This window comes from Chiloscyllium punctatum, chromosome 11 (genome assembly GCF_047496795.1).
Source record: "Chiloscyllium punctatum isolate Juve2018m chromosome 11, sChiPun1.3, whole genome shotgun sequence".
NCBI classification, from domain to species: Eukaryota; Metazoa; Chordata; class Chondrichthyes; order Orectolobiformes; family Hemiscylliidae; genus Chiloscyllium; species Chiloscyllium punctatum.
In genome coordinates this window covers 87,227,744-87,252,786 of record NC_092749.1, presented here as the reverse complement: position 1 = coordinate 87,252,786, position 25,043 = coordinate 87,227,744, and the positions used below count along the sequence as shown (strand labels likewise).

Here is a 25,043-nt window from a genome sequence, read left to right as displayed (position 1 = left end):
ACAGTGCTACTTTCTGGGTCTGTAGATTGAAAGAAGCAAAAATGGTCCTTTGTAGAATGATATGTTCTTCTTGTCGGATGTGAGAGTTTAGGGAGAGTTTGCATGTTGGTCGTTGAATCCTATCAGATCGAATGGAATGGTTGGAGCGACAGTTAGAGGCAATGAGGAACTTACAAGAGCAAGGGGATGTGATGGATGGCAGTTATAAAATGGGGGAAAAGTCTCAGATACAGTCACATAGACGGGTTAACTCCAGGAAGGGTAAGAGAGGTAGGCAGCAAGTGTAGGAGTCTTCTGTGGCTATCCCCATTTCAAACAGGTATGTTGTTTTGGAAAATGGAGGGGGTGATGGATTCTATGGGGAATGTAGCATGAACAGCCAAGTTTCTGGTATTGAGACTGGCTCTAATGCAATGAGAGGTATATCGGATTCCAAGAGACCAATTGTGTTCGGGGACTCTCTAGCCTGAGGTACAGACAGACGTTTCTGTGGCCAGCAGTGAAAAATCAGAATGGTGTGTTGCCTCCCTCGTGCCAGGATCAAGGATGTCTCAGAGAGGGTGCAGAATGTTCTCAAGGGGTAGAGGGGCCAGCAGGAGTCATTGTCCACATTGGAACCAACGACATTGGAAGGGAAAAGGATGAGATTCTGAAGGGACAATCTAGAGAGTTAGGCAGGAATTTAAAAAGCAGATCCTTAAGAGAAGTAATATTTGGATTACTTATGGTGCTGTGAGCTAGTGAGGATAGGAATAGGAGCATAGAGCAGATGAATACCATGGAGCTGGTATATGGGAGAAGGATTCACATTTTTGGATCGTTAGAATCTCTTTTGGGGTAGAAGTAACCTGTACAAGAAGGACGGATTGCATCTAAATTGGAAGGGGACGAATATACTGGTAGGGAGATTTGATAGAGCTGCTCGGGAGGATTTAAACTAGTAAGGTGCGGGGATGGGGCCTGGGACCCAGGGAGATAGTACAGTTGAGAACAGAAGCGAATCAAACAATCATGGCAGGCAGGGACAAAGCAGAGAACAAGGTAGGACTAATAAATTAAACTGCATTAATTTCAATGCAAGAGACCAAACAGGGAAGGCAGATGAACTCAGGGTATGGCTAGGAACATGGGACTGGGATATCATAGCAATTACAGAAGCATGGCTCAGGGATGGACAGGACTGGTAGCTTAATGTTCCAGAATACAAATGCTACAGGGATGACAGAAAGGGAGGCAAGAGAGGAGGGGGAGCGTTTTTTTAAATAAAAGGTGGCATTACAGCTGTACTGAGGGAGGATATTCCTGGAAATACATCCAGGGAAGTTATTTGGGTGGAACTGAGAAATAAGAAAAGGATGATCACCTTTTTGGGATTGTATTATAAACCCTCTTTATAGTCAGAAGGAAATTGAGAAACAGATTTGTAAGGATATGTCAGTTATCTGTAAGAATAATAGGGTGGTTATGGTATTGGATTTTAACTTTCCAAACATAGACTGGGACTGCCATAGTGTTAAGGGTTTAGATGGAGAGGAATTTGTTAAGTGTGTACAAGAAAATTTTCTGATTCAATATGTGAATGCCGCTATGAGAGAAGGTGCAAACCTTGATGTCCTCTTGGGAAATAAGGCACAGCAGGTGACTGAGGTGTCAGAGGGGGAGCACTTTGGAGCCTAAAACTAATTCTATTAGGTTTAAAAAAGTAATGGAAATTAGATTACTTACAGTGTGGAAACAGGCCCTTCGGCCCAACAAGTCCACACCGCCCCGCCGAAGCACAACCCACCCATACCCCTACATCTACCCCTTACCTAACACTACGGGCAATTTAGCATGGCCAATTCACCTGACCTGCACATCTTTGGACTGTGGGAGGAAACCGGAGCACCCGGAGGAAACCCACGCAGACACGGGGAGAACGTGCAAACTCTACACAGTCAGTCGCCTGAGGCGGGAAATGAACCCGGGTCTCTGGTGCTGTGAGGCAGCAGTGCTAACCACTGTGCCACCGTGCCGCCCACAAATGGATAGACCAGACCTAAAAGTTGAAGGTCTAAATTGGAGGAAGGTTAATTTTGACAGTATGAGGCAATACCTTTCAAAAGCTGATTGGGGGCAGATACTTGCAGGTAAAGGGATGGCTGGAAAATGGGAAGACTTCAGAAATGAGCTAACGAGAGGCCAGAGACGGTATATTCCTGTTAGGGTGAAAGGAAAGGCTGACAGGTGTAGGGAATGCTGGATGACTAAAGAAATTGAGGGGTTGGATAAGAAAAGGAAGGAAGCATATATCAGGTATAGACTGGATAAATTGAATGAATCCTTACAAGAGTATAAAGGCAGGAGGAGTATACTTAAGAGGGAAATCAAGAGGGTGAAAGGGGGACATGAGATAGCTTTGGCAAATAGTGTTAAGGAGAATCCAAAGGGTTTTTACAAATACGTTAAGGACAAAAGGGTAACTAGGGAGAGGATAGGGCCCCTCAAAGATCATCAAGGTGGCTTTTGTGTGGAGCTACAGGAGATGGGGAGATACTAAATGAGTATTTTGCATCAGTATTTACTGTGGAAAAGGATATGGAATATATAGAATATAGGGAAATAGATGTTGACATCTTGAAAAAATGTCTATGTTACAGAGGAGGAAGTGCTGGATGTCTTCAAACACATAAAAATGGATCAATTCCCAGAACCTGATCAGGTGTACCCTCGAACACTGTGGGAAACTAAGGAAGTGAGCCCTTTGCTGAGATACTTGTAGCATCAATATTCACAGGTGATGTGCCAGAAGACTGGAGGTTTGTTGATGTAGTGTCACTATTTAAGAGAGGTGGTGAGAACAAGCCAGGGAACTATAGACCAGTGAGCCTGATGTCAGTGGTGGGAAATTTGTTAGAGGGAATCCTGAGGGACAGGATGTACATGTATTTGGAAAGGTAAGGACTGATTAGGGATAGTCAACATGGCTTTGTGCGTGGGAAATCATGTCTCACAAACTTGATTGAGTTTTTTGAAGAAGTAACAAAGAGGATTGATGAGGGCAGAGCATTGGATGTGATCTATATGGACTTCAGTAAAGCATTCGACAAGGTTCCCCATGGGAGACTGGTTAGCAAATTTAGATCTCATGGAATACAGGGAGAACTAACCATTTGGATATGGAACTGGCTCAAAGGTACATGACAGAGGGTGGTAGTGAAGGGTTGTTTTTCAGACTGGAGGCTTGTTACAGTGGAATGCCACAAGGATCAGTGCTGAATCCACTACTTTTTGTCATTTACATAAATGATTTGGATGTGAGCATAAGAGGTACAGTTAGTACGTTTGCAGATGACACAAAAATTGGAGGTATAGTGGTCAGTGAAGTAGACTACCTCAGATTACAACAGGATCTTGATCAGATGGGCCAATGGGCTGAGAAGTGGCAGATGGAGTTTAATTTAGATAAATGCGAGGTGCTGCATTTTGGGAAAGCAAATCTTAGCAGAACGTGTACACTTAATGGTAAGGTCCTAAAGAGTGTTCCTGAACAAAGAGATCTTGGAGTGCAGGTTCGTAGCTCCTTGAAAGTAGAGTCGCAGGTAGATAGGATAGTGAAGGCGGCGTTTGGTATGCTTTCCTTTATTGGTCAGAGTATTGAGTACAGGAGTTGGGAGGTCATGTTGCGGCTGTACAGGATATTCATTAGGCCACTTTTGGAATATTCATGTACTTCTGGTCTCCTTCCTATCAGAAAGACGTTGTGAAACTTGAAAGGATTCAGAAAAGATTTACAAGGATGTTGCCAGGGCTGGGGGATATGCGCTATAGGGAGAGGTTGAATAAGCTAAGGCTGTTTTCCCTGGAGCATTGGAGGCTGAGGGGTGACCTGCTAGAGGTTTATAAAATCATGAGGGGTATGGATAGGATAAATAGACAAAGTCTCTTTTCTAGGGTGTGGGAGTCCAGAACTAGGCAGCATAGGTTTAGGGTGAGAGGAAAAAGTTATAAAAGAGACCTAAGGGGCAACGTTTTCACACAGAGGGTGGTACTTGTATGGAAGTGAAGTCTAATTGGACAGCTGAATTGGCTGGGCATCCAAACAAGGCCAGATGCCAGTCTTGAAAAATCACAGTCCAATAAAGCTATGAAAAGTCCCAAGGAGAAAGATATATTTGGACAAACAAAGCATTTAAAATGCTATAAATGGAGCATTGTGCTTTGAAGATTCATCATTAAGAGATGCCAGGAACATGAAACCTTCCTCAGAAGTGGAGAAAGGTGTATGTGACACCAACGACTTGGCCATCAAGACCATGCAGAAGCCTCTTATACTTGCAGGAGACAAGAGAGTGAATGCACCATGAACAAGGAATTGACGATCAGGAATGTTAAGAGTGCACTCACAATGGCGGTTATGCAAGAACAGCATAGCAATGGGTAATGTTTCTTGGTTTGTTCCTGGGACATGGAGGTTTCAGCATAACAACATAAATGGTTTTGGTCCTCACCCTGTCAAAGCAAAGATCCATTTTTTGTCAGGCATGAGTAGATGAATGTCAGTCATGTCAGCTCTACTGGCTCTCCCTGTCCTATTGTTGGTACTTGCTGTTGGAATGAGACAAAATGAGGGATTGAATGAGATGAAAGTGTTTCACACAGCTATTCAGGACTGGTACAGGTAGGGGAAAAATGGTGGTGAAGTGTTTCAATTGACAGTAGGCAGCACAGAAGCCATACAATGTTTAGTCTGGAGGGCTGGGTGTATGGAGCAAATGAGGGAAGATGTTGGATGCAACAGTGAGAGTGATAGCCTATGCACTTTGGTCATAGTTGTGTGCAGTATCGGAGATAGAGTATGACAATAACAGGAGAAAATAGGGTGGCATTTATCCTAATTGAGTGGAGAATGAAATAACTCCACAGAGGCTAGTATTCCGTCACCGAATCACCCTTTATTTACATGTGGAAAGTCTTTAACACTGGTTCAGCTGTCTCAGAGCCAGCTCTTAGAGTGTCAGAATATCTGACACTCTTTTCATCATCAGCCAAGGCTCTTTGATTGGACCAGATTAACAGTTCCAATCAGGCAAGTCATATTCTGTGAGGTCCATCAGGCTGACCTCATTAGATTCACTATGGAGAAGGTAATTGACCTTGTTGCAGAATTGCTCAGCATTTCTCAGGACCACTGAAACAGCACTGACCAGGCAATCTCAAAGCAGGCTAACGAGCGCTGGTGTCATGATCTCCTCTGCTGGTCCTCAGGGAAGAGGGCGACCTCTCTGTTGCATCACCCCATCCACCAGGACATTCAGGTCCACAAAGTCAGGTACCAATTGTATTTTATATGACACCATTGTGCAAAAAGACAGGAACCATGTGGTGCAATGCTGGACTGAGAGCACTCGATCTGGTGTACAATTATATTTTAAGTATGACGATGGTACCAGGATTACCAGGACATTCCGGCAGTGCAGATTACTTCCACCTCAGGCAAGTGAAGAATACAATGAGCAGGGCATTAAAAGAGTGTGGCATGTAGGTAATCAGGCAAGTTTAGGAAGATAGAATGGGAGAAACCCTCTATGAAACACACCAAAATTGACACTTAGTCAATTTCTGGAAAATTCCACCCAACATTACAATGCACTGCCAACAATCAATAACCTGACAAACAATATGAAGTTTGTTATCCTCGACAGAGGTGCATGGGCCCTAATCTTTGTCAAACTCTCTCTAACCACTTCACCTTTCCCATATCATTTAAGGCACATTTTAATGTCTATTTCATTGGTTATGTGGCCAAATCTTGACAGATTCTGCTCCTGTGAAGCACCTGGGATGTTGTTACTGGCTGAATAAATACAATATGTTGTCACTGGTGCAATATATTCTTGTTAAATTGTAGTACTGCAGAAATCCAGATGGAGATCTCAATGGCCCTTGGTGTTTTACAACAGATCCTAAGAAACAGTTTGATTACTGCGATGATATTCCCATATGTGGTAAGTTTGATTTCTGTATTAACTCTGTGTACATATCACTTAAGATGTATGCTAGTCTTAACATCTCAAAATAAGGGAATAGTAAGGTACAAAATCAATTATTGAAACATTAAATACTTAATTATTTTGATGTACTTTCTGTTACAGATTGATAGCATATAACTATTTATTTGCTCAACATATTTAAATCTATTTATAAATGTACTTCAGGCCACTGCCCTTCCTGATTACAAGGTAGATGGTTTCACTCTTTATTCACATTGGCCTGAGAAATACTGGAATGAAGGTAGGAAGTAAGGCCAAATTAGACAGATGTTTGATCTACAAGGAAGTAAAGAGTTATAGGGGCTGGCAGGAAATGCAATTAATTACAATTAGATCAGCTATGACCTTAATGAATGACACAGCAGGCACAAGAAGCTCAAAGGCCCATTCTTGCCTCATTTATGATCGTATAATCTTCTGGCAGTGGTGGGCGAACAGGGGAAACAGGGGGCAGGGATAATGGTTTATGGACGCTCCGTGACATTTAACACCAGAACCACAGTTGGAGTTTTTTTTCTTCCATTTCCCAGACAGTGGCAGGGTGAGAACTGTGACAAGATTCCAGGAAAGGAGGGACAAAGGAAATCATTGAGCAAGAGGCAAAATAGTCATGAGAAATGAGCTGACTGGACCATGATTTGTCATGATGGTTGGAGAGCAAGGAGAAGTGTAGAAAATAGATGATAGGGTCAAAGGGAAGATGCCAGGACCATGGGGAGAGTGTCTACAGAGTTGGTAGGGTCCAGGGAACAAAATAATCATAGAATGTAGGAAAATTGTGGATCAGATGGAAGATTGAAGAATTTGCAAGGTCATGAACGGATTATGAACAGGATAGGGGTGAGGGGAATGTATACGATGAGGAAATGTCAGTTTTGAGGGAGAAATCCCACAGTCACAGAGAAACCATAGATTGGATGGAAATCACAGGTCATAGGAGGCTAATGATGTCAGGCAAAACTACAGGTTTAGGAGCTATTGAGGGTTGTTGAGGTTGAATCATGGTTGGGGGAGCTTTAGATTGCAGGTCGCCAGGATAACTAATCATGTTGGGGTGTATTGCAGTTCAGAAATGGTAGAAGGTGTGTGTGGAACAAGGCACACAGCAGCCTGTCATGACCAAGGTAAGGACCAGTACTCCTACCAGCAGTTGTTGGCCCCATAGGTTTACTTCCAAAGCAACAGCAGAGATTTATTTGGGTCCTGTGGTGAACTTGACAGCTGTATACTGCCATGCAGGACACAGTTCATCTATGCAGTTAAGAGTTTAAAAATTGCATTTGGTATCAGACAGGCCCTTACCTTCTCAAAGAAGTTAATTGGCCATTAATTGGCCAGAGAATATAATTCTGAGCTGAAAATGTGTTGCTGGAAAAGTGCAGCAGGTCAGGCAGCATCCAAGGAACAGGAGAATCGACATTTTGGGCATAAGTCCTTCTTCAGGAATGAGGAAAGTGTGTCCAGCAGGCTAAGATAAAAGGTAGGGAGAAGGGACTTGGGGGAGGGGCGTTGGAAATGCGATAGGTGGAAGGAGGTCAAGGTGAGGGTGATAGGCCGGAGTGGGGTGGGGGCGGAGAGGTCAGGAAGAAGATTGCAGGTTAGGAAGGCGGTGCTGAGTTCGAGGGATTTGACTGAGACAAGTTGGGGGGAGGGGAAGTGAGGAAACTGGAGAAATCTGAGTTCATCCCTTGTGGTTGGAGGGTTCCTAGGTGGAAGATGAGGCGCTCTTCCTCTAACCGTCGTGTTGCTATGGCCTGGCGATGGAGGAGTCCAAGGATCTGCATGTCCTGGTTGGGTTGGTTGGTCCGGGTGTCCCAGAGGTGTTCTCTGAAACGTTCCGCAAGTAGGCGGCCTGTCTCCCCAATATAGAGGAGGCCACTTTTTCCCCAATATAGAGGAGGCCACTTTTCAGCTCTGATCTCCAGCATCTGCAGTCCTCACTTTCTCCTCAGAGAATGTAATTCCCCCATCACCATCTGTTCAAAACTGTGGAACCTTCCCAGAGGTCCCAAGCTGTACAAACATGGAACAGTGAAATGTTGCATCTCACTAGGGAATAAGAAACTTGCCACAATAACCAGTGTATGCATCTTAAATCATCTGTCACTTGATTCAAGAAAAGTATTAAAGGTGACTATGGTAGAATTTAATATTCAAGCTTGAGAGTACAAACTTGGGATTGGAAACAACTATTCCAACTTAAATGAGGGTAATGGCAATAGACAATAGACAATAGGCGCAGGAGTAGGCCATTCTGCCCTTCGAGCCAGCACCATTCAATACGATCATGGCTGATCATCCTTAATCAGTATCCTGTTCCTGCCTTATCTCCATAACCCTTGATTCCACAATCCTTGAGAGTTCTATCCAACTCTTTCTTAAATGAATCCAGAGACTGGGCCTCCACTGCCCTCTGGGGCAGAGCATTCCACACAGCCACCACTCTCTGGGTGAAGAAGTTTCTCCTCATCTCTGTCCCAAATGGTCTACCCCATATTTTTAAGCTGTGTCCTCTGGTTCGGCACTCACCCATCAGCGAAACATGTTTCCTGCCTCCAGAGTATCCAATCCTTTAATAATCTTATATGTCTCAATCAGATCCCCTCTCAGTCTTCTAAACTCAAGGGTATACAAGCCCAGTCGCTCCAGTCTTTCAGCGTAAGGTAGTCCCGCCGTTCCAGGAATTGACCTCGTGAACCTACGCTGTGCTCCCTCAATAGCCAGAATGTCTTTCCTCAAATTTGGAGACCAGAACTGCACACCGTACTCCAGGTGTGGTCTCACCAGGGCCCTGTACAGCTGCAGAAGAACCTCTTTGCTTCTATACTCAATCCCCCTTGTTATGAAGGCCAGCATGCTATTAGCCTTCTTTACTACCTGGTGTACCTGCATGCTTACCTTCATTGACTGGTGTACAAGAACACCCAGATCTCTCTGTACTGTCCCTTTCCCTAAATTGATTCCATTTAGGGAGTAATCTGCCTTCCTGTTCTTGCCACCAAAGAGGGCAGAACTAGATGGAATGGACTGGGAAAGGAGTTTGTTTAGCAGCAAAAACAGTTGAGGAACAATGATAGACTTTTACGAAAATAATTCATGCCTTACAACAGGTCTTGTTAGGGGAACCAAGGATTATGGGGGAAACTCAGGGAAGAGGACATGAGGAATGATGGATCTGCAATGAACCTGTTGATTGGTGGAGCAGGCTAGTCGGCCTACTTCTGTTCCCATTTCTTATGGTCTTACCTCTTATGGTCGAATGAAGATATATCCAAGTGAGAAAGAAGGATTCTAAGAAGGGTTTAAGCCAACCATGCTTAGCCAGGAAAGTTAATAGCATCAAATTGAAAGAAAATAATGTACAACTTGACAAACATTAGTGGTCAACAAGAAGACTAAGAAAGTTTTAAAAACCAGCAAAAGATGATCAAAAAATAATAAAGAGTAAGAAGAGTGGGACCTAATTCTGTTCCAATGTCATATGGTTTTATTTGACTTCCAAAATTATATGAGATCAATTTGATTGAGTTAGCACTAGGACCCTGAAAATGGTGGCAGGGATTGCAAGGTGTTCCACAAATAAAATAACTAATTGATCTTTTTTGTGATGCTAGGACAACAAACTAATGAGTGTGGAATATCTAGTATTGAACCCAAGAAATGTTTTGGAAGAATTATTGGTGGCTGTGTATCCAAACCACATTCCTGGCCTTGGCAAGTTAGTCTTCGCACCCAGTAAGTGATTTGCCTCAGAAAGCGTAACTTTCTTATAAATGAAGTCACACTGCCAACCAGTTTTATAAGCTACAAACTTAAAAGCAGGCTAAGCATGTAAATACTGTGGCTACAAGAATAGGTCTGGGCATTTGCTGTGAATATCTCCCTGAATCTTCAAAGCCTTTTGTAAGGCACAGGTTAGGAATGAGATGGAATGCTCCTTACTCGCCCAAATGAGTGCTGCTTCAACAATACTCAAAATTCTTGACATCATTCGGGGTCAAAGAGCCACTTGATTGGCACCCCATCATACAAACCTTCTACAACTGACAGTGTGGCAATAGTGATTATTTTCTAAAAGATACACCACAAAAAACTGGAAAAATCTTCTTCAACAATACCTCCTGAACACCTGACCTCCACTGCCTGGAAGGCCAAAAGGAGCAGCTGCATTGAAATACCACCGTGTGCAAATTCCCCTTCACGCAACATTTCATCCTGATTTGGAACTAAGTGACCACTTCTTCAATGTTGTTGGGCCAAAGTCCTGAAACTCCTTATCAAACTAGCAACTTTGGGAGTATATTCACCTTGCAGACTGCACTAGTTTAGGAAGGTACCTCATGTCCACCTTCTCAAAGACATTTAGGAATGGCAATATGTGCTGTCTGTGTCAGTGATCCCCACATTCCATTAGCAAGTATAAACAAGCATTGAAATGGCAGAGAAAAGTATGGAAATACTTAGAAACTTGGAGTGGGGTCAGAGAAGAAATACAAAAATGATAGCCTGTATGTGGGACTTGTGTTAGAGGGAGAAACCTGAGAAGCTAAGTTTGCTTTCTTTGGATAAAAGGATGTTACAAGGAGAAATAATAATTTTTTTTTAAGATTAGATTACTTACAGTGTGGAAACAGGCCCTTCGGCCCAACAAGTCCACACCGACCCTCTGAAGCACTACCCACCCAGACCCATTCCCCTACATTTACCCCTTCACCTAACACTACGGGCAATTTAGCATGGCCAATTCACCTAATCTGCACATCTTTTGACTGTGGGAGGAAACCCACACAGACACGGGGAGAACATGCAAACTCCACAAAGACAGTCGTCTGAGGTGGGAATTGAACCTGGGTCCCTGGCGCTGTGAGGCAGCAGTGCTAACCACTGTGCCACCGTGCCACCCACAAATTTATTCAAAATGAAAATGTTGAAAGAACAGATGAATTGGTTCAACTTGCAGGAAGATCAGGTGAAGAAAGATCACAGCATTTTTTAAATATTTGGCAAAAAAAACTGGAATATGTGAAAAGACATTTTTTACGCATTGCACTATTTTTATCAATAGTACACGTTACCTCTGAATGTTATCATTACAAGTTTTCCAATCAATTAATATTATCGTATTAAATCGTCTTGTTTATCACAGTTTTGGTTCTCACTTTTGTGGAGGAACTCTTATCGATATCAATTGGGTGCTCACAGCCAAACACTGCATAGAAAAGTAAGAGAATGATCCATTGGATGCTTATAATCTTAACTCTTATTTTTACTGACGTACATTGAAGCCTTGTTTAACAACACCTTAGTTTTAAAGTTTCTCAGTCTGATTTCCACATCCCTCCATACTCTAACCTCACTCCGCTACCACCTTCAGGAAGAGTTGTGTATTGCCTGGACTCCTGAATTTCCTTCCTAAACCTCTTCACCCAACTACTGTTTTCTCTTCCTTTAAAATGCTCCTTAAAATCTACCTTTGGCCAAGCTTTTGGTGAAGTGTCTTACTCAGTTACAAATTTCTGCAATCCTTCAACAATCAAAAGGGCATGATAATGTATATTTTTCAAAAATGCACTGCAGCAATTTGAAATTTGTTATGTTAAAGGCAATACATAAATATTATCCTTGTAAAGATGATTGTGAAAAATACAGATTTTCAATTTATTCATTGCATCCATTACAGAAACCCCATGCCTTCATACTACAAAGTTTACATTGGAATACACAGAGAATCTGCATCTGAATTATCAAGGCAGATAATTAATATTGACAAAATTGTTATTGAACCCAATCGTAATGATATTGCTTTATTAAAGCTTCAGAGGTATTCATTTTCAATTCTTTTTTATATTTGCCTTTACTTGTAATGAGTCAATTCCTCTTGCATTTGTGTTCATGCAGTTGTTTTGAAGAATGTCCCCTCAATGCATTAAGAGTCTTTGCAATCTTGTAAGATTAACAACCTTGCTTCTAAAGTATGGTACATGGAATTGAAGCCATCTTAATTTGCCCAGAATTGACCCTCTCAACCACTCAACATGAGCAAAATGGAACATCAAGAAATCTAGATTTGAATTTTACACCAGTGGAGGGAATAAGCACCAACACCTGCAAGTTCCCCTGCAAGCCACTCACCATCTTGACTTGGAAATATATTACCATTGTTCCAATGTTGCTGAGTCAAAATCCTGGAATTCCCTTCCTAATAACATTGTGGAGGAAGTGAGGACTCCAGATGCTGAAGATCAGAGTCGAGAGTGTGTTGCTGGGAAAGCACAGCAGGTCAGACAGCATCCGAGGAGCAGGAGTATCTATGTTTCGGGCAAATGGCCTTCATCATGCCCTTCCACTGTGCTTTCCCAGCAACACACTCTCGACTAATAACATTGTGAGTCAACCCACAACAGATGGACTGTAGCAGTCCAAAAAGGCAGCTCACCACCACTTTCACAAGGGTAACACGGGACAGGCAATAAATGCTGGCCAGCCAATGAAGCCAACAAATGAATAAATATGCCTTCACTTGGACAGCTAGTTCAGTAGCAAAGTAATGATCATTGGGCCTTTGATTGGTTTGAATAGGTGTTTTTGCCCATCTCAGAAAACCACCAGCTGGGACGATACAACAGTCACCAAAAAAGAGTGTTCAGTGATGTAATCCAAATTGAGATGATTCCAGGATCTTACTGGGGCCACAAAAGCGGATGGGATCAGGGGTGTATAAAGGAACTGCAATGAAGACAGAAGTCCCAATGGGGCATCTCCTCTCCTTCCCACTAAACCACCAGGTTTCACTTGGCACTGGTCTCTTAAGTAGCCAGCTGGTGCCTCTCCTAATGCTTATAAAATTGCAGTGGGAGGTGGCGGCAGGATGGTAACAGAATGCCTGTTAAACATTCTATTTTCATTATCTTTCACTTTTGGTATCAAAGCTTTAAATCAAGCACAATATCCACTGCAATTATTGTTGAGTGACATACTGATACTGGTGTCTGGACAGCCATTATGTTATGAAGCATATACTTCTGATGGATACCAACAAGGGAGCAGAGCTCACCACCTTCTTCAATTAGCTAGCACCAGAGCACCCCTTAGAGGTGTTATGCACACAAAGCCTTCCTACAGCTCTGCTAAGGATACAAAATCTGAACCAATTTCTTCACAGAACAGCTATATAACGAACAAAATGGAGAAACTTTGGGACAGCTGTCTGGAACTTGTGACTGAAACAAAGCTCATCTTGAAAAGGCAATTATTGTCATCCATTTCACTGGTCCAGTCTCTCTTTCATAAGACTGACTTTCTCCATCCCTTAGGGTAACACAGTTTCTGATACTTATAAAGCACTCAACATAATGTATAATAGGGCTGTATTTGAAATTTTTTTTTAAAGGTCCTCTCCGCTGCAGCTAATCTAGTACTTTTAAAAACATACATGACAATGTTAACTGAATAAAGCTATTCAATATAGCATTGCCTATTGATTAATTATCCTTAGGTTGCAAGCTGAATTAAAAATGTATCATTAAAAAAACTATTTTATGCAAATTAAGTTAAAACAAAATAATTTGAAACACATTTTTCATTTTAGGTCAGCAGTTCTTTCTGACAAAGTTTCTTTGATCTGTTTACCAACAAAAGGCTACATAGTGTCAAGTGGAGCTGAGTGCTACGTTACAGGCTGGGGTGATACACAAGGTACACATTAAAGCAATCGTTTCTCAAAGTAAAATTAGACGTCCTTAATTATTTGGTTTTCCCTCTTCTCTCTTCTCCGCTAATTTGTCTCCACACTCATCCATCTTTTCCTGTAGGCATTGATTTTGCAGTTGTTTATTGTTCCACGGATGCCGATAACATGGTTAGCTTGTATGAGCCTAAGTGTCAAACAGGATGATGGGATGCATCTAGCATGAGAACAAAGAGAGTTAGCATATTTCCCACTTCTTAAGGGTTAGCTTGCCTCTAATTTTCAGCTAGCACTGTTGTCCATCAGCCATGTGAAAAGGAGGCAAATGTATAGACCCCCTCCTGCAGCATTTTCTCTGTTGTGTCTTCTCATGACGAATACATGGAAACTGGATATTGTGTATCCTAGGCTAAATCTTCAAAATACTCAGAGGAAGGCTGGCTCTCAGACAGGTAATATGTACGCCCACTGCTGCATTGACAGACCTAGCAGTCATGAATGAAACTCCCAGCAAGAGCTAAATTCCTCCACTGTCTTGTGGATATCTTGGGAGTAAACCTTCGCCAAAAACATTTCTGTGGTGGAGTCCAAAGGCAGAGTAGTATCGAAGTATGCCATTGTTCCTGCAACCAAGCTGGTGTCAATCATCACACTTTTCATATCTTTGGATTCAAATAAGTAAGTCAAGAAGTGAACTCTGACGTTTGTGCAACCCCAGCTTTCCATATATTTTGTCCCAAGTAAAGCCCAATTGATTGTTAGACAGTACATCAATGACTTCTGTCTGAGCTGCAGATACTGCAACGAGTATGAACATGTAAAAATCTATACAAAGTGTAAATCAGGAGACAATGGAGACATGTAAGAAAAGCGCTCCAATTGTCATGGTCGATTTTAATTTGTATATTAGCTGGACAAATTAAATGGAAAAGGGTAACACAGAGTACAACTTGTAGAGTGCATCAGAGATTGTTTCTCAGAGTAGTAGTTTGCAGATTTGGATTTAGATTTGGTAATTGTTGTGATCATTTCTGGACATTAACTTTTTTTTCCGCGTATCACATTTGCTTTTAGGAACTGGAGGCTCCGGGTTTTTAAAAGAAGCAGGCTTTCCAGTGATAGATAATAAAGTTTGCAATCGACCTGAATATTTGAATGGAAGAGTGAAATCCAGTGAACTGTGTGCTGGTAATATTGAAGGTGCAGTGGACAGCTGCCAGGTATGTGATCATTCAGCTGGGTTAAAAAATGTAGAATGGTTAAAAGCAATGAATGGGGAAGTCAATAACCTGCAATTTTTTTTGGACACTCCTCAAATGGGAATAGAGATGGAGAAATAATCGCACGGTTTTAATGCTAAAATTATCTTCAGAGTAATGTGTCCATAATTTCACAAATGTCTTCTGACCTGTCGCTCCAAAATAGAAATATAGCAACAAGAGGTGGTCATTAAGTCTCTGCTGTTTGAGAAGAATTTGGGAAATTTGTATTTCAACTCCATTAACTATCTTTGCTCCATTTCCATTGATACCCTTACATTACATAGAGACAAATGCAAAATATTGCAGATGTTGGAAAGTTGAAATACAAGTTAAAAAAAATTGGAAATATTCTGCAGTTCTGGTAATATTTTGGGAAAAGAAACAAAAGTTAACAGATTTCAGGTCTGCCACCATTCATCAGTGCTAGAAGAAATTGGAAACCCGTACAGAAGTAGGAAAAGAGTGGAGAAGAGGGAAGAGCCAAAGGCAAAATCTGTGTTGTAATTGGGGATGATACAGTTAGAGGCATAGACATTGTTCTGTGTGATAGGATCGAGAGTCCCTGCTTGTTGCCTGCTGATGCTCGGTTCGGGATATCTCATCTGGGTTGCAGAGGAACTTGGAGTGGGAGGGTAAAGATCCAGTGGTCGTGGTACACGTAGGTACCAATGACATAGACAAAACTAGGGCAGAGGTTCTGCCAAGCGTGTATGAACACCTCAGAGCTAAATTGAAAAGCAGAACCAAAAAAGGTAATACTCTCTGGATTACTACCTGAGCCATGAGCTAATTGGCGCAGGGTCAATAAGATTAAGCAGGTAAATGCATGGCTCAAAGATTGGTGTGGGAGAAATGGGTTCAAATTCATGGACACTGGCACCAGTACTGGGGAAAAAGGGGCCTGTTCTGGTGGGACGGTCTTCATCTGAACCGTGCAGGGACCGGAGTTTGAGTGAATAGCATCATTAGGGCTGCAGACAGGGCTTTAAACTAAATAGGGGAGGGGGTGGGTGGTTCAGTTATAGGGGAAATTAGAAAATCCAAATTACAGGAGGAGGTAAGAGTGCAGAACTCAGGAAAGGTTATTAAAATCTCCACCACAGACACAAATAGGACTGTGTTTGGAAAGGATTAGCAAGCAAACGTCAAGCACACTGGACGATGAGAAGAAGGACAGTTAATACAGGACTGAAGGGTTATATGTGAATGCACGCAGGATAAGAAACGAGGTAAATGAGCCTGTGGTGCAGTTCAAAATTGGCAGGTGTGACATGCTGGACAAGACAGAGACAGGGCTGCAAGGGAGGATCAGGATTGGGAGCTGAATATTCAAGGGTATATACATCCTATCCTAAAGATAGGCAGGTGGGCAGAGGGGGTGGGTTTGCCTTATTAGGAAGGAATGAAATTAATTCAATTAAATCATCTACAGGGTCAGTTGGTGTAGAATCTGTCGGTAAAATTGAGGAACTGCAAAGGTGAAAAAAAACCATAGTTGGAGTTCTGCACAGGCCTTCAAACAGCAGTTAGGAGCTGGGGTGCAAGATACACCAGGAGATAGAAAAGACGTGTAGGAAGGGGAAAATCACAGTGATCATGGGGGATTTTAATATGCAGGTGGACTGGGAAAATCGGCTGGTAATGGATTCCAAGAAAAGGAAGTTGTGCAATGTCTATGAGATGGCGTTGTGGAGCAGCTTGTGGTGGAGCCCACAAGGGAACAGGCAATACCGGATTTAATGTTGTGCAATGGGGCAGACTTGATAAAGGAGCTTACGGTGAAGGGACCCTTAGGAGGCAATGATCATCACATGATTAAATTTACTCTGCAATTTGAGAGGAGGAAGATAGAATCAGAGGTAACAGTATTATATCTGAATAAAGGCAACTACAGAGGCATGGGGGTAGAGCTGGGTGGAACTGACTGGGAGAGAAGCCTAGCAGGAAAGAATGGAACAGCAAATGACTTGAGTTTCTGGGAGTAATTCAGGAGACACAGCAGAGATTCATCCCGAGGAAAAAGAAGCATGGCATGGGGGGTGAGGCAACCATGGCTGACTAGGGAAGTCAGGGATAGTGTAAAAGCAAAAGAGAAAGCACATAATGTGGTGGAGGGCAATGGGAAACCAGAGGATTGGGAAGCTTACAAAGACCACCAGAGTACAAAAATAAAAGGAGGGAGAAGATTGAATATAAGGGTAAGCTAGCCAGTAATATAAAGGAAGACTGTAAGAGTTTTTTCTGATATATAAAGGGCAAAAGAGAGGCAAAAATGGGCAATGGACCACTGGAAAATGATGCTGGAAAGAAAGGAGTGGGGAGCAAAGAAATGGCTGAGGAACTGAACAATTACTTTACATCAGTCTTCACAGTGGAAGATATGAGTATTATCCCAAAAATTTAAGTGAGTGAGGGGGCAGAGCTGAGTATAGTGGCTATCACCAAGGAGAAGGCGCTAGAAAAAAACTGAATGGCCTGAAGTTGGATAAATCACCTGGACCAGATGGACTACACCCCAGAGTTCAAAGGGATATGGCTGAAGAGATAGCGGAGGCGTTAGTGGTAATCTTTCAGGAACAACTAGAATCAGAGAGGGTCCCAGAGGACTGGAAAATTTCTAATGTGACACCCCTGTTTAAAAAGGGAGTAAGGCAAAAGATGGAAAATTACAGACCAATTAGCCTAAACTCAGTTGTGGATAAGATTTTGGAGTTCATCGTGAAGGATGAGAATTCTGAATACTTGCAAGTGTATGGGTTTCATCAAGGGGAGGTCATGCCTGACAAATCTGCTAGAATTGTTTGAGAAGGTAAGGAGTAGGTTAAGATATAAAAGAGACCTAAGGGGCAACCTTTTCACACAGAGGGTGGTACATTTATGGAATGAGCTGCCAGAGGAAGTGGTGGAGGCTGATACAGTTGCAACCCTTAAGAGGCATTTGGATGGGTATATGAATAGGAAGGGTTTGGAGGGTTATGGGTCAGGTGCTGGCAGGTGGGACTAGATTGGGTTGGGATATCTGGTCAGCATGGACGGGTTGGACTGAAGGGTCTGTTTCCATGCTGTACATCTCTATGACTCTATGACTCTATCTATCTGGATTTCAAGAAGGTCTTTAACAAGATGCCACACAGGAGGCTACTGAGTAAGATAAGGGCCCAAGGTGTTAGAGGCAAGGTGCTAGCATGGATAGAAGCTTGGCTGTCTGGAAGAAAGCAAAGGGTGGGGATAAAAGGGTCCTTCTCAGAATGGCAGCTGGTGACAAGTGGTGTTCCGCAAGGGTCAGTGTTAGGACCACAATTTTTGACTTTATGCATTAATGATCTAGATGAAGGAATGGGGGGCATCCTGGTGAAGTTTGCAGATGATACAAAGATAGGTAGAGGGACGGGTAGATTGAGGAGGTGGGAGGCTGCAGAAGGATTTGGACAGGTTCGGAGAGTGGGCAAAGAGGTATCACATGGAGTACAATGTGGGAGAGTATGAGGTCATGCACTTTGGCAGGAAGGATAGAGGCATGGACTATTTTCTAAACAGGGAGAAAATTCAAACATCTGAAGTGCAAAGAGACTTGAGAGTTCTCGTCCAGGATTTTTTCAAAGTAAACTTAAAGGTTGAGTCAGTAGTTGGGAAGGCAAATGCAATGATGGCATTTATTTTGGGAGGACTTGAATATAAAAGCAAGGATGTACTTCTGAGGCTCTGGTCAGACCACATTTGCAGTGTGGTGCACAGTTTTGGGCCCCATATCTCAGGAAGGATGTATTGGCCCTGGAGCATGTTCAGAGGAGGTTCACAAGAATGGTCCCAGGAATGAAAACTTTACACATGAGCAATGTTTGATGATTCTGGGTTTATATTCAATGGAATCCAGAAGGTTGAGGAGAGATCTAATTGAAACTTACAGAATATTGAATGTCTGGACAGAGTGGATGTTGGGAAAATGTTTCCATTGGCAATAGAGACTAGGACTCAAGGGCACAATGTTAGAGTAAAAGGAAGAATGGAATAGCAATAAGGAGAAACTTCTTCAGTCAGAGAGTGGTTAATCTATGGAATTCATTGCCACAGAAGGCCGTGGAGGCCAGGTCATTGAGTATATTTAAGACTGAGATAGATAGGCTCTTGATTGTCAAGGGGATGAAGGGTTACAGGGATATGGCGGGAGAATGGGGATGAGAAACTTATCAGCCACAATTGAATGGTGGAGAAGATTTGATGGGCTGAATGGCCTAACTTCTGCTCCTATGTCTTATAGTCTGAGGTGGGGTGAATGGCAAGAGGGGTGCTGGTACAAGACAAAAGGATGCAAATGGGACAGATAGAAGAAACGAAAGGTGGCTCAAGAGGGAGAAGAACAGAACAGTCACTACCACCATGTGCAGTTAAAAAAAAGACTGGTTATAATCTGATAATGTCCTAAGAATTCTAAGAACTGGATGCAGAGAAAACTGACTGCAAGCACGGAAAGGAGGGCGGGAGGGAAGAGGGATGACCAAAGGGGTTGTCAAATCTTTTTAAGAAGATGCAGCTACAGTGTAGAAGTTATTTGACACTGTTTCAAAAGAGCTTGACTTAAGCAGAATTGTCACCAATAAAGATTTGGATAAATGCCTGAAGAGGGAAAAAAGACTGGATGCCTGCAGGAAAAGATCAGGCAAGTGGAACTAGTTAACATTTCTTGCAATTAACTCAAAGGCTGTAACTTCTTTGCATGTTGAAGCCATTCTAGGGCTATGATTTTCCCTTACCTCAGAAGTAGCAAGAGAGACGTCAAGAAGGAGAATAAATGGGACCATTTAAACCTGATTTACTTCTTGCCCCTCAGCAATTGAGTGCTGGAATAAGAAACGAGAATGTAGTGCTGAAAAGGCACAGCAGGTCAGGTAGCATCCGAGAAGCAGGAGAGTCGACATTTCGGGCTTTTGCTACTCAGATGCTGACTGACCTGCTGTGCTTTTCTAGCACCACACTCTCGACTCTAATCTCCAACATCTGCAGTACTCACTTCCACCTGCTGGAATAAGAAAGTTAACTAGGGCTTTGACTCACCGGCATTGAGGCCCTTAAGTGGTCATTTAAGGCATCAAATTGATATGTCTCTCTCATCGGCCTCCCAGATGGATGAGAAAGGTGGTTCATTTCCCTGACCAGAAAACCAACTTGGCAGCTTCACGGTGACAAGGCCTGCAATAGTCATTCTGACTTCCTTCCAGCTCTTCATGAACTGATTGACAGGTGATCAGGAGAGATATCTTACCAGTGGGGCTGGCGTGGTTGCTACTTAGCACACTCCAGTTTATAAAACAAGGCAGAATCTTACAGGGCATGAACAACTTGGGCTATGAAAAGATTTGTGGTAGAATTATATGAGAAGTCTGGTGACATCTATCTCATAAACTCACTCCATCTTGTGTGTATCTGCTGAGTAGTGTAGTGACTTGTTTCATTAGGCAGTGGTGAGTTGCTAATTACGGAGGATTATTATATTGTTGAACACTTTCTTAAGACCACAGTTCACCTTATTAACATTCAGCGTCCTATCTTACCAAACACACTGAACAAGATAGACATTGAGAACTCTCAATAGGTAAGTCAGAATGGATTTCTGGTGACTTCAGCTTACCACCTGCTCCAAAGGACGTCCATATTGACCATCTCTGATGCACTTACAGCACATATCTGTACTTCAAAGCTGCATCAGCAAGTATAATTGCAATGGATGTGAGTGCTCAGGGGCACTCACCCATCTCATGGACTGGACCAATCTGCATGTCAGGCTATTCACTTACTATCATTTCATTGAATGATCATCGGTGTGATCACAGCATTCCTGTCTCATATTACCTTGCCTTTGTACACTTCACCCCTTCAGCCAGAGATTGTAGGCTCATAATACTGCTATATTGCCTTGCAGCTGAACACAGACATAAAGACAGAAAAACCTGACATCAGTAGTCCTCGATCAAGTCAAGGGTGGTAGCCTGCTCTCAGGGAATCCAGGCTCAGTAAGTCAATGGCAGGCTCGAATACCAGTTCAGGGGCTTGGACATGATCCATTAGCCATTCAGTATGGTCAGAGTCAGGATGCTTTCCACACACATTGTGAGAAGCCAAATATCAGGCAGCCCACTACCGACCTTGGCTCTGTTTGCCCAATTGCGGGCTGTTTTCCTCCTGAAATGACAAAGAAGCATGTGCTACAACTGTTATGGCAGGTGAGGAGGTGTACCAAGCAAGTGAGTCGGCAGCTCAGTGAGAAGTAGGGTTAGTGGTGCTGAGGTTTGGTGAAGCAAGATATTGCAGACAATTGTGGTTGAACAAGAGCTTGGTGGGAGGTGGGTAGAGTAGAAAGGTAGAGTCAGTGTAAGGTGTCAGAGAGAAAATGAAGGTACTTCTCCTGGAGGAGTGGAGAAAGTAACTAAATTTCTTCTCACCTTGCTGTGCATTCCTTCAGATTGCTGAGACTGCATTGAGCTGAGTGGCAAAGTTGGACCACAGCTCACATTGGCTGTTATCATGGCTCCTCGGCTGGTCCTGGGGAAAGAGAATGTCCCACCTTTGCACCACCTCATCCAACAGAACCTCCAGGTCCCTGCCCACAAAGCTGTATGTGAAATTTCCTTTGCCTGCCATGTTCAGGATTTATATGAAGAACATTACAAGCCAGCTTTTTGACTGGCAGTACCTGTTCAGGTGCACAACAGCCTTTTAAAGATGCACCAGAGATGTCAGTCAATTCCACAATATCCTGGCAGTGGCAAATTCTTCAAGGAACAATGCTTGGTAAGGTAGGGCTAGAATCAAACAAGGGGTTGCTGGAGGGTGTGGAACAGTTAGTTAATAAGGCCAAGTGTGGTAAAATATAGTGAGAAAACTCACCAGCCCTTGTGTGAAAAACTTTAATACCTGGACTCAATGAGGACTTACTTAGATTTAATTACTTACAGTGTGGAAACAGGCCCTTCGGCCCAACAAGTCCACACCGCCCTGCCGAAGCGTACCCACCCATACCCCTACATCGACCCCTTACCTAACACTACGGGCAATTTAGCATGGCCAATTCACCTGACCTGCACATCTTTGGACTGTGGGAGGAAACCAGAGCACCCGGAGGAAACCCACGCAGACAACGTGCAAACTCCACACAGTCAGTCGCCTGAGGCAGGAATTGAACCCGGGTCTCTGGCGTTGTAAGGCAGCAGTGCTAACCACTGTGCCACCGTACCTCAAACATATGTCAGAATGATATGCGATAATAGGAAGGTGGGATCACAGCAAGCTAGAAACAGAATCCCCAACAGTCCAGTGAATAGGGGTTTCACTCTTACTGAGGCAGTTTTAAAATTTGAATTTAACTTTTAAAACTCTGGAATTGTTGGATTGTTGTAATCACATCAACAAGTATGGTTCTTTCCTGTTGTAATTTACTCAGTTGTCATGCATAAAGGCAGCACTTGCCTAGGCAAGCAGGGATTAAGTAATAATGCCCACAGTGCAAAAATAAAAAATCAATTGATAACTGCCCAACGCTCAACTTTTTTTATAAATTTGTAAACAGAGATGACTTTTATTCGTCAAGCCAAAAGCCTATCAGCCATTTATCTGTATTAGTGCTACAAATAGATTTAAACGAGGACGACTCCATTGTTGTCATTGATCCCTTGATTGTGCTTTTCTTTCAGGGTGACAGTGGAGGTCCTTTGGTATGTCCAAACTCCAAGGGCCAATATGTTCTCCAAGGAGTAACATCTTGGGGGCTTGGTTGTGCAAGACGAATGAAGCCAGGAGTTTACGTTCGAGTTTCGCATTTTGTTAACTGGATTCAAAAAGTTATAGAAGGTGGTTAAGATACACTTAGCTGACTGCAATAATCAAAATTGCATGTTTCCAGTGCATTCAGATTGTAAATTCCACCTGTGAATGATTAAATTCCTTCTCTGACACAATTATTGTTTTCATTTCATTGAGAAGACTTTTTAAAATTGTCATGAATTGGAGATGCCGGTGTTGGACTGGGGTGTACAAAGTTAAAAATCACACAACACCAGGTTATAGTCCAACAGGTTTAACTGGAAGCACACTAGCTTTCGGAACGACGCTCCTTCATCAGGTGATAGTCACTTAACTTTAAAAATTGTTGCTGACACCATCACTAGAGGCTGAATTAAATTGTTAATTTTTCCTGCTGTGTGAACAATGGTTTATTTTGTCATTCAACCGTTAACATTGAAATTATTTGCAAAATTGCAAAACTTTGCCAGTGGTAACCAACTTGACTGAATGCAGACATTAGGCAAATCAAAGGCAGATGGTTAACAAGGCCATTCAAAAGGACATTGTCGGGTGTATTCCAGCCTTTTGTCAATTTTACCACAACACAATGGCAAATTCACAACCTGAGCTATTGAAATAAAGTGAGATTTGGTTGGCAGATGAGTTATGGAAGAAACCATGAAGCTGACTACTGTTTGAGCTTTCAAAAAGTGACATGATCAAGCTTGGAACAAGACAAAGGCTGCAGCAAAAGTGGAAGAGTGTCTCCCAGGTCCACAACAACCATGAGAGGCAGGACAAAGTTCAGGGGAGAAAGAAGGGACTTCATCTGTCCATGGGCTCAGTGACTTCAGACTTTAACTCATCCAGTGAAGAGTGATACAGAAGAAATGAGGATGTAGACGTGATGAGTGGCTATGCAGTGGCCAGGGAACTCCAGTGAATTGACAAACCCATTCAGTGTGGACAGGGAGAGAGCAAGGTGAAACCAAAAGCTTTGCTTGACTCAAATGCTGTCCCATTAGAGGCTCAATTTAATTGAGATATCCTAGCACCAATGTCAGTGATGTCTGTGTCTCTCCAAGAAGGTGGTAGCAGAGCTGTGTGGTATACTGGAGCAGGAGGTGACACCCAATAATTGTAACATTAAAAGTGACATTGACAACAGCCTTTTTGTCTGTGGTTATTCCATGGATTACCTGAAGATCTAAATGGCATCTCTCAGTTAATGTGTCATCATTAATAAAAGTTATAGATGCCATAGTGCTAGCTGAACAATATATGAGTCTACCACCAATCAGACCACTCAGGCAAAGAAGATGGTTAACTTTGGGGCCATAGCTGCATTTCCGTCAGGTGCAAGAATCACTGATTATGATAATGTGGCCATCAAGCTTCCTCAGAGCAGCCTGACACTTTTGAGAACTGGATGTTGCCAGGGTTGGAGGTTTTGAGCTATAGGGAGAGGTTGATTAGGCTAGGGCTGTTTTCCCTGCAACGTCAGAGGCTGAGGGGTGACATTATAAAGGCACATAAAATTATGAGAGGCATGGATAGGGTAAATATTCAAAGTCTTTTCTACGGGGTGGGGGAGACCAGAAGTAGAGGTTTAGGGTGAGAGGGGAAAGCTATAAAAGAGACCTAAGGGGCAATTGTTTCATGCAGAGGGTGGTATGTGTATAGAATGAGCTGCCAGAGGAAGTGGTGGAGCCGGTACAATTGCAGCATTTAAAAGGCATCTGGATGAGTGTATGAATAGGAAGGGTTTAGAGGGATATGGACCAAGTGTTGGTAAATGGGACTGGATTAGGTTGGGATGTCTGGGCGGCATGGATGAGTTGGATTGAAGGATCTGTTTTCATGCTGTATATCTCAACCCTCCCACCATTTGGCGCTCAATAGTAGCAGCAGTGTATACCAGAAATTCACCAAAGGTCATTAAGCCGAACATTTTAAACCCATAACCACCTGCTTCTAAAGGAACAAGGGCAGCAGATACATGGGAACAAGTTTTCCAATCCCACTCCACCCTAACAAGCAATTTTCATAGCCAACTTACCATCCAAAGTCAGAAATATGATGCTTTCAGGTACATGGGCTGCAGAATATCAATAAGGTAGGTCATCACTATCTTCTAAAGGGCAACAAATGCTGGCTCAAGTGAATGAAAAAAGAATTAATGGCAGTGTCTTTGCCCTTGGTCCCAAAGACCTTTGAAATATACATATATGCTGCTGTTGTGCTTTCAGGATAACTGGTCAAGTTTTGTCTGCCTTACAGTTGTTT

The 25,043-nt window shown here is 42.7% G+C and overlaps 1 protein-coding gene across 1 annotated transcript in view; it reads left to right on the top strand.

The window, feature by feature from the left end:
• Positions 1 to 22,930, top strand: part of plg (plasminogen) — a 79,438-nt gene extending 56,508 nt beyond the window's left edge. Inside the window, exons 13-19 of the mRNA XM_072581193.1 lie at positions 5,891 to 5,987; positions 9,647 to 9,767; positions 11,179 to 11,253; positions 11,713 to 11,853; positions 13,621 to 13,727; positions 14,794 to 14,939; positions 22,667 to 22,930. Of these exons, the coding sequence (XP_072437294.1) occupies positions 5,891 to 5,987; positions 9,647 to 9,767; positions 11,179 to 11,253; positions 11,713 to 11,853; positions 13,621 to 13,727; positions 14,794 to 14,939; positions 22,667 to 22,831 (852 nt within the window). The 3' untranslated portion in view covers positions 22,832 to 22,930. The remainder of the gene's footprint in view (positions 1 to 5,890; positions 5,988 to 9,646; positions 9,768 to 11,178; positions 11,254 to 11,712; positions 11,854 to 13,620; positions 13,728 to 14,793; positions 14,940 to 22,666) is intronic.
• The last annotated feature ends 2,113 nt before the right edge of the window (positions 22,931 to 25,043 follow it).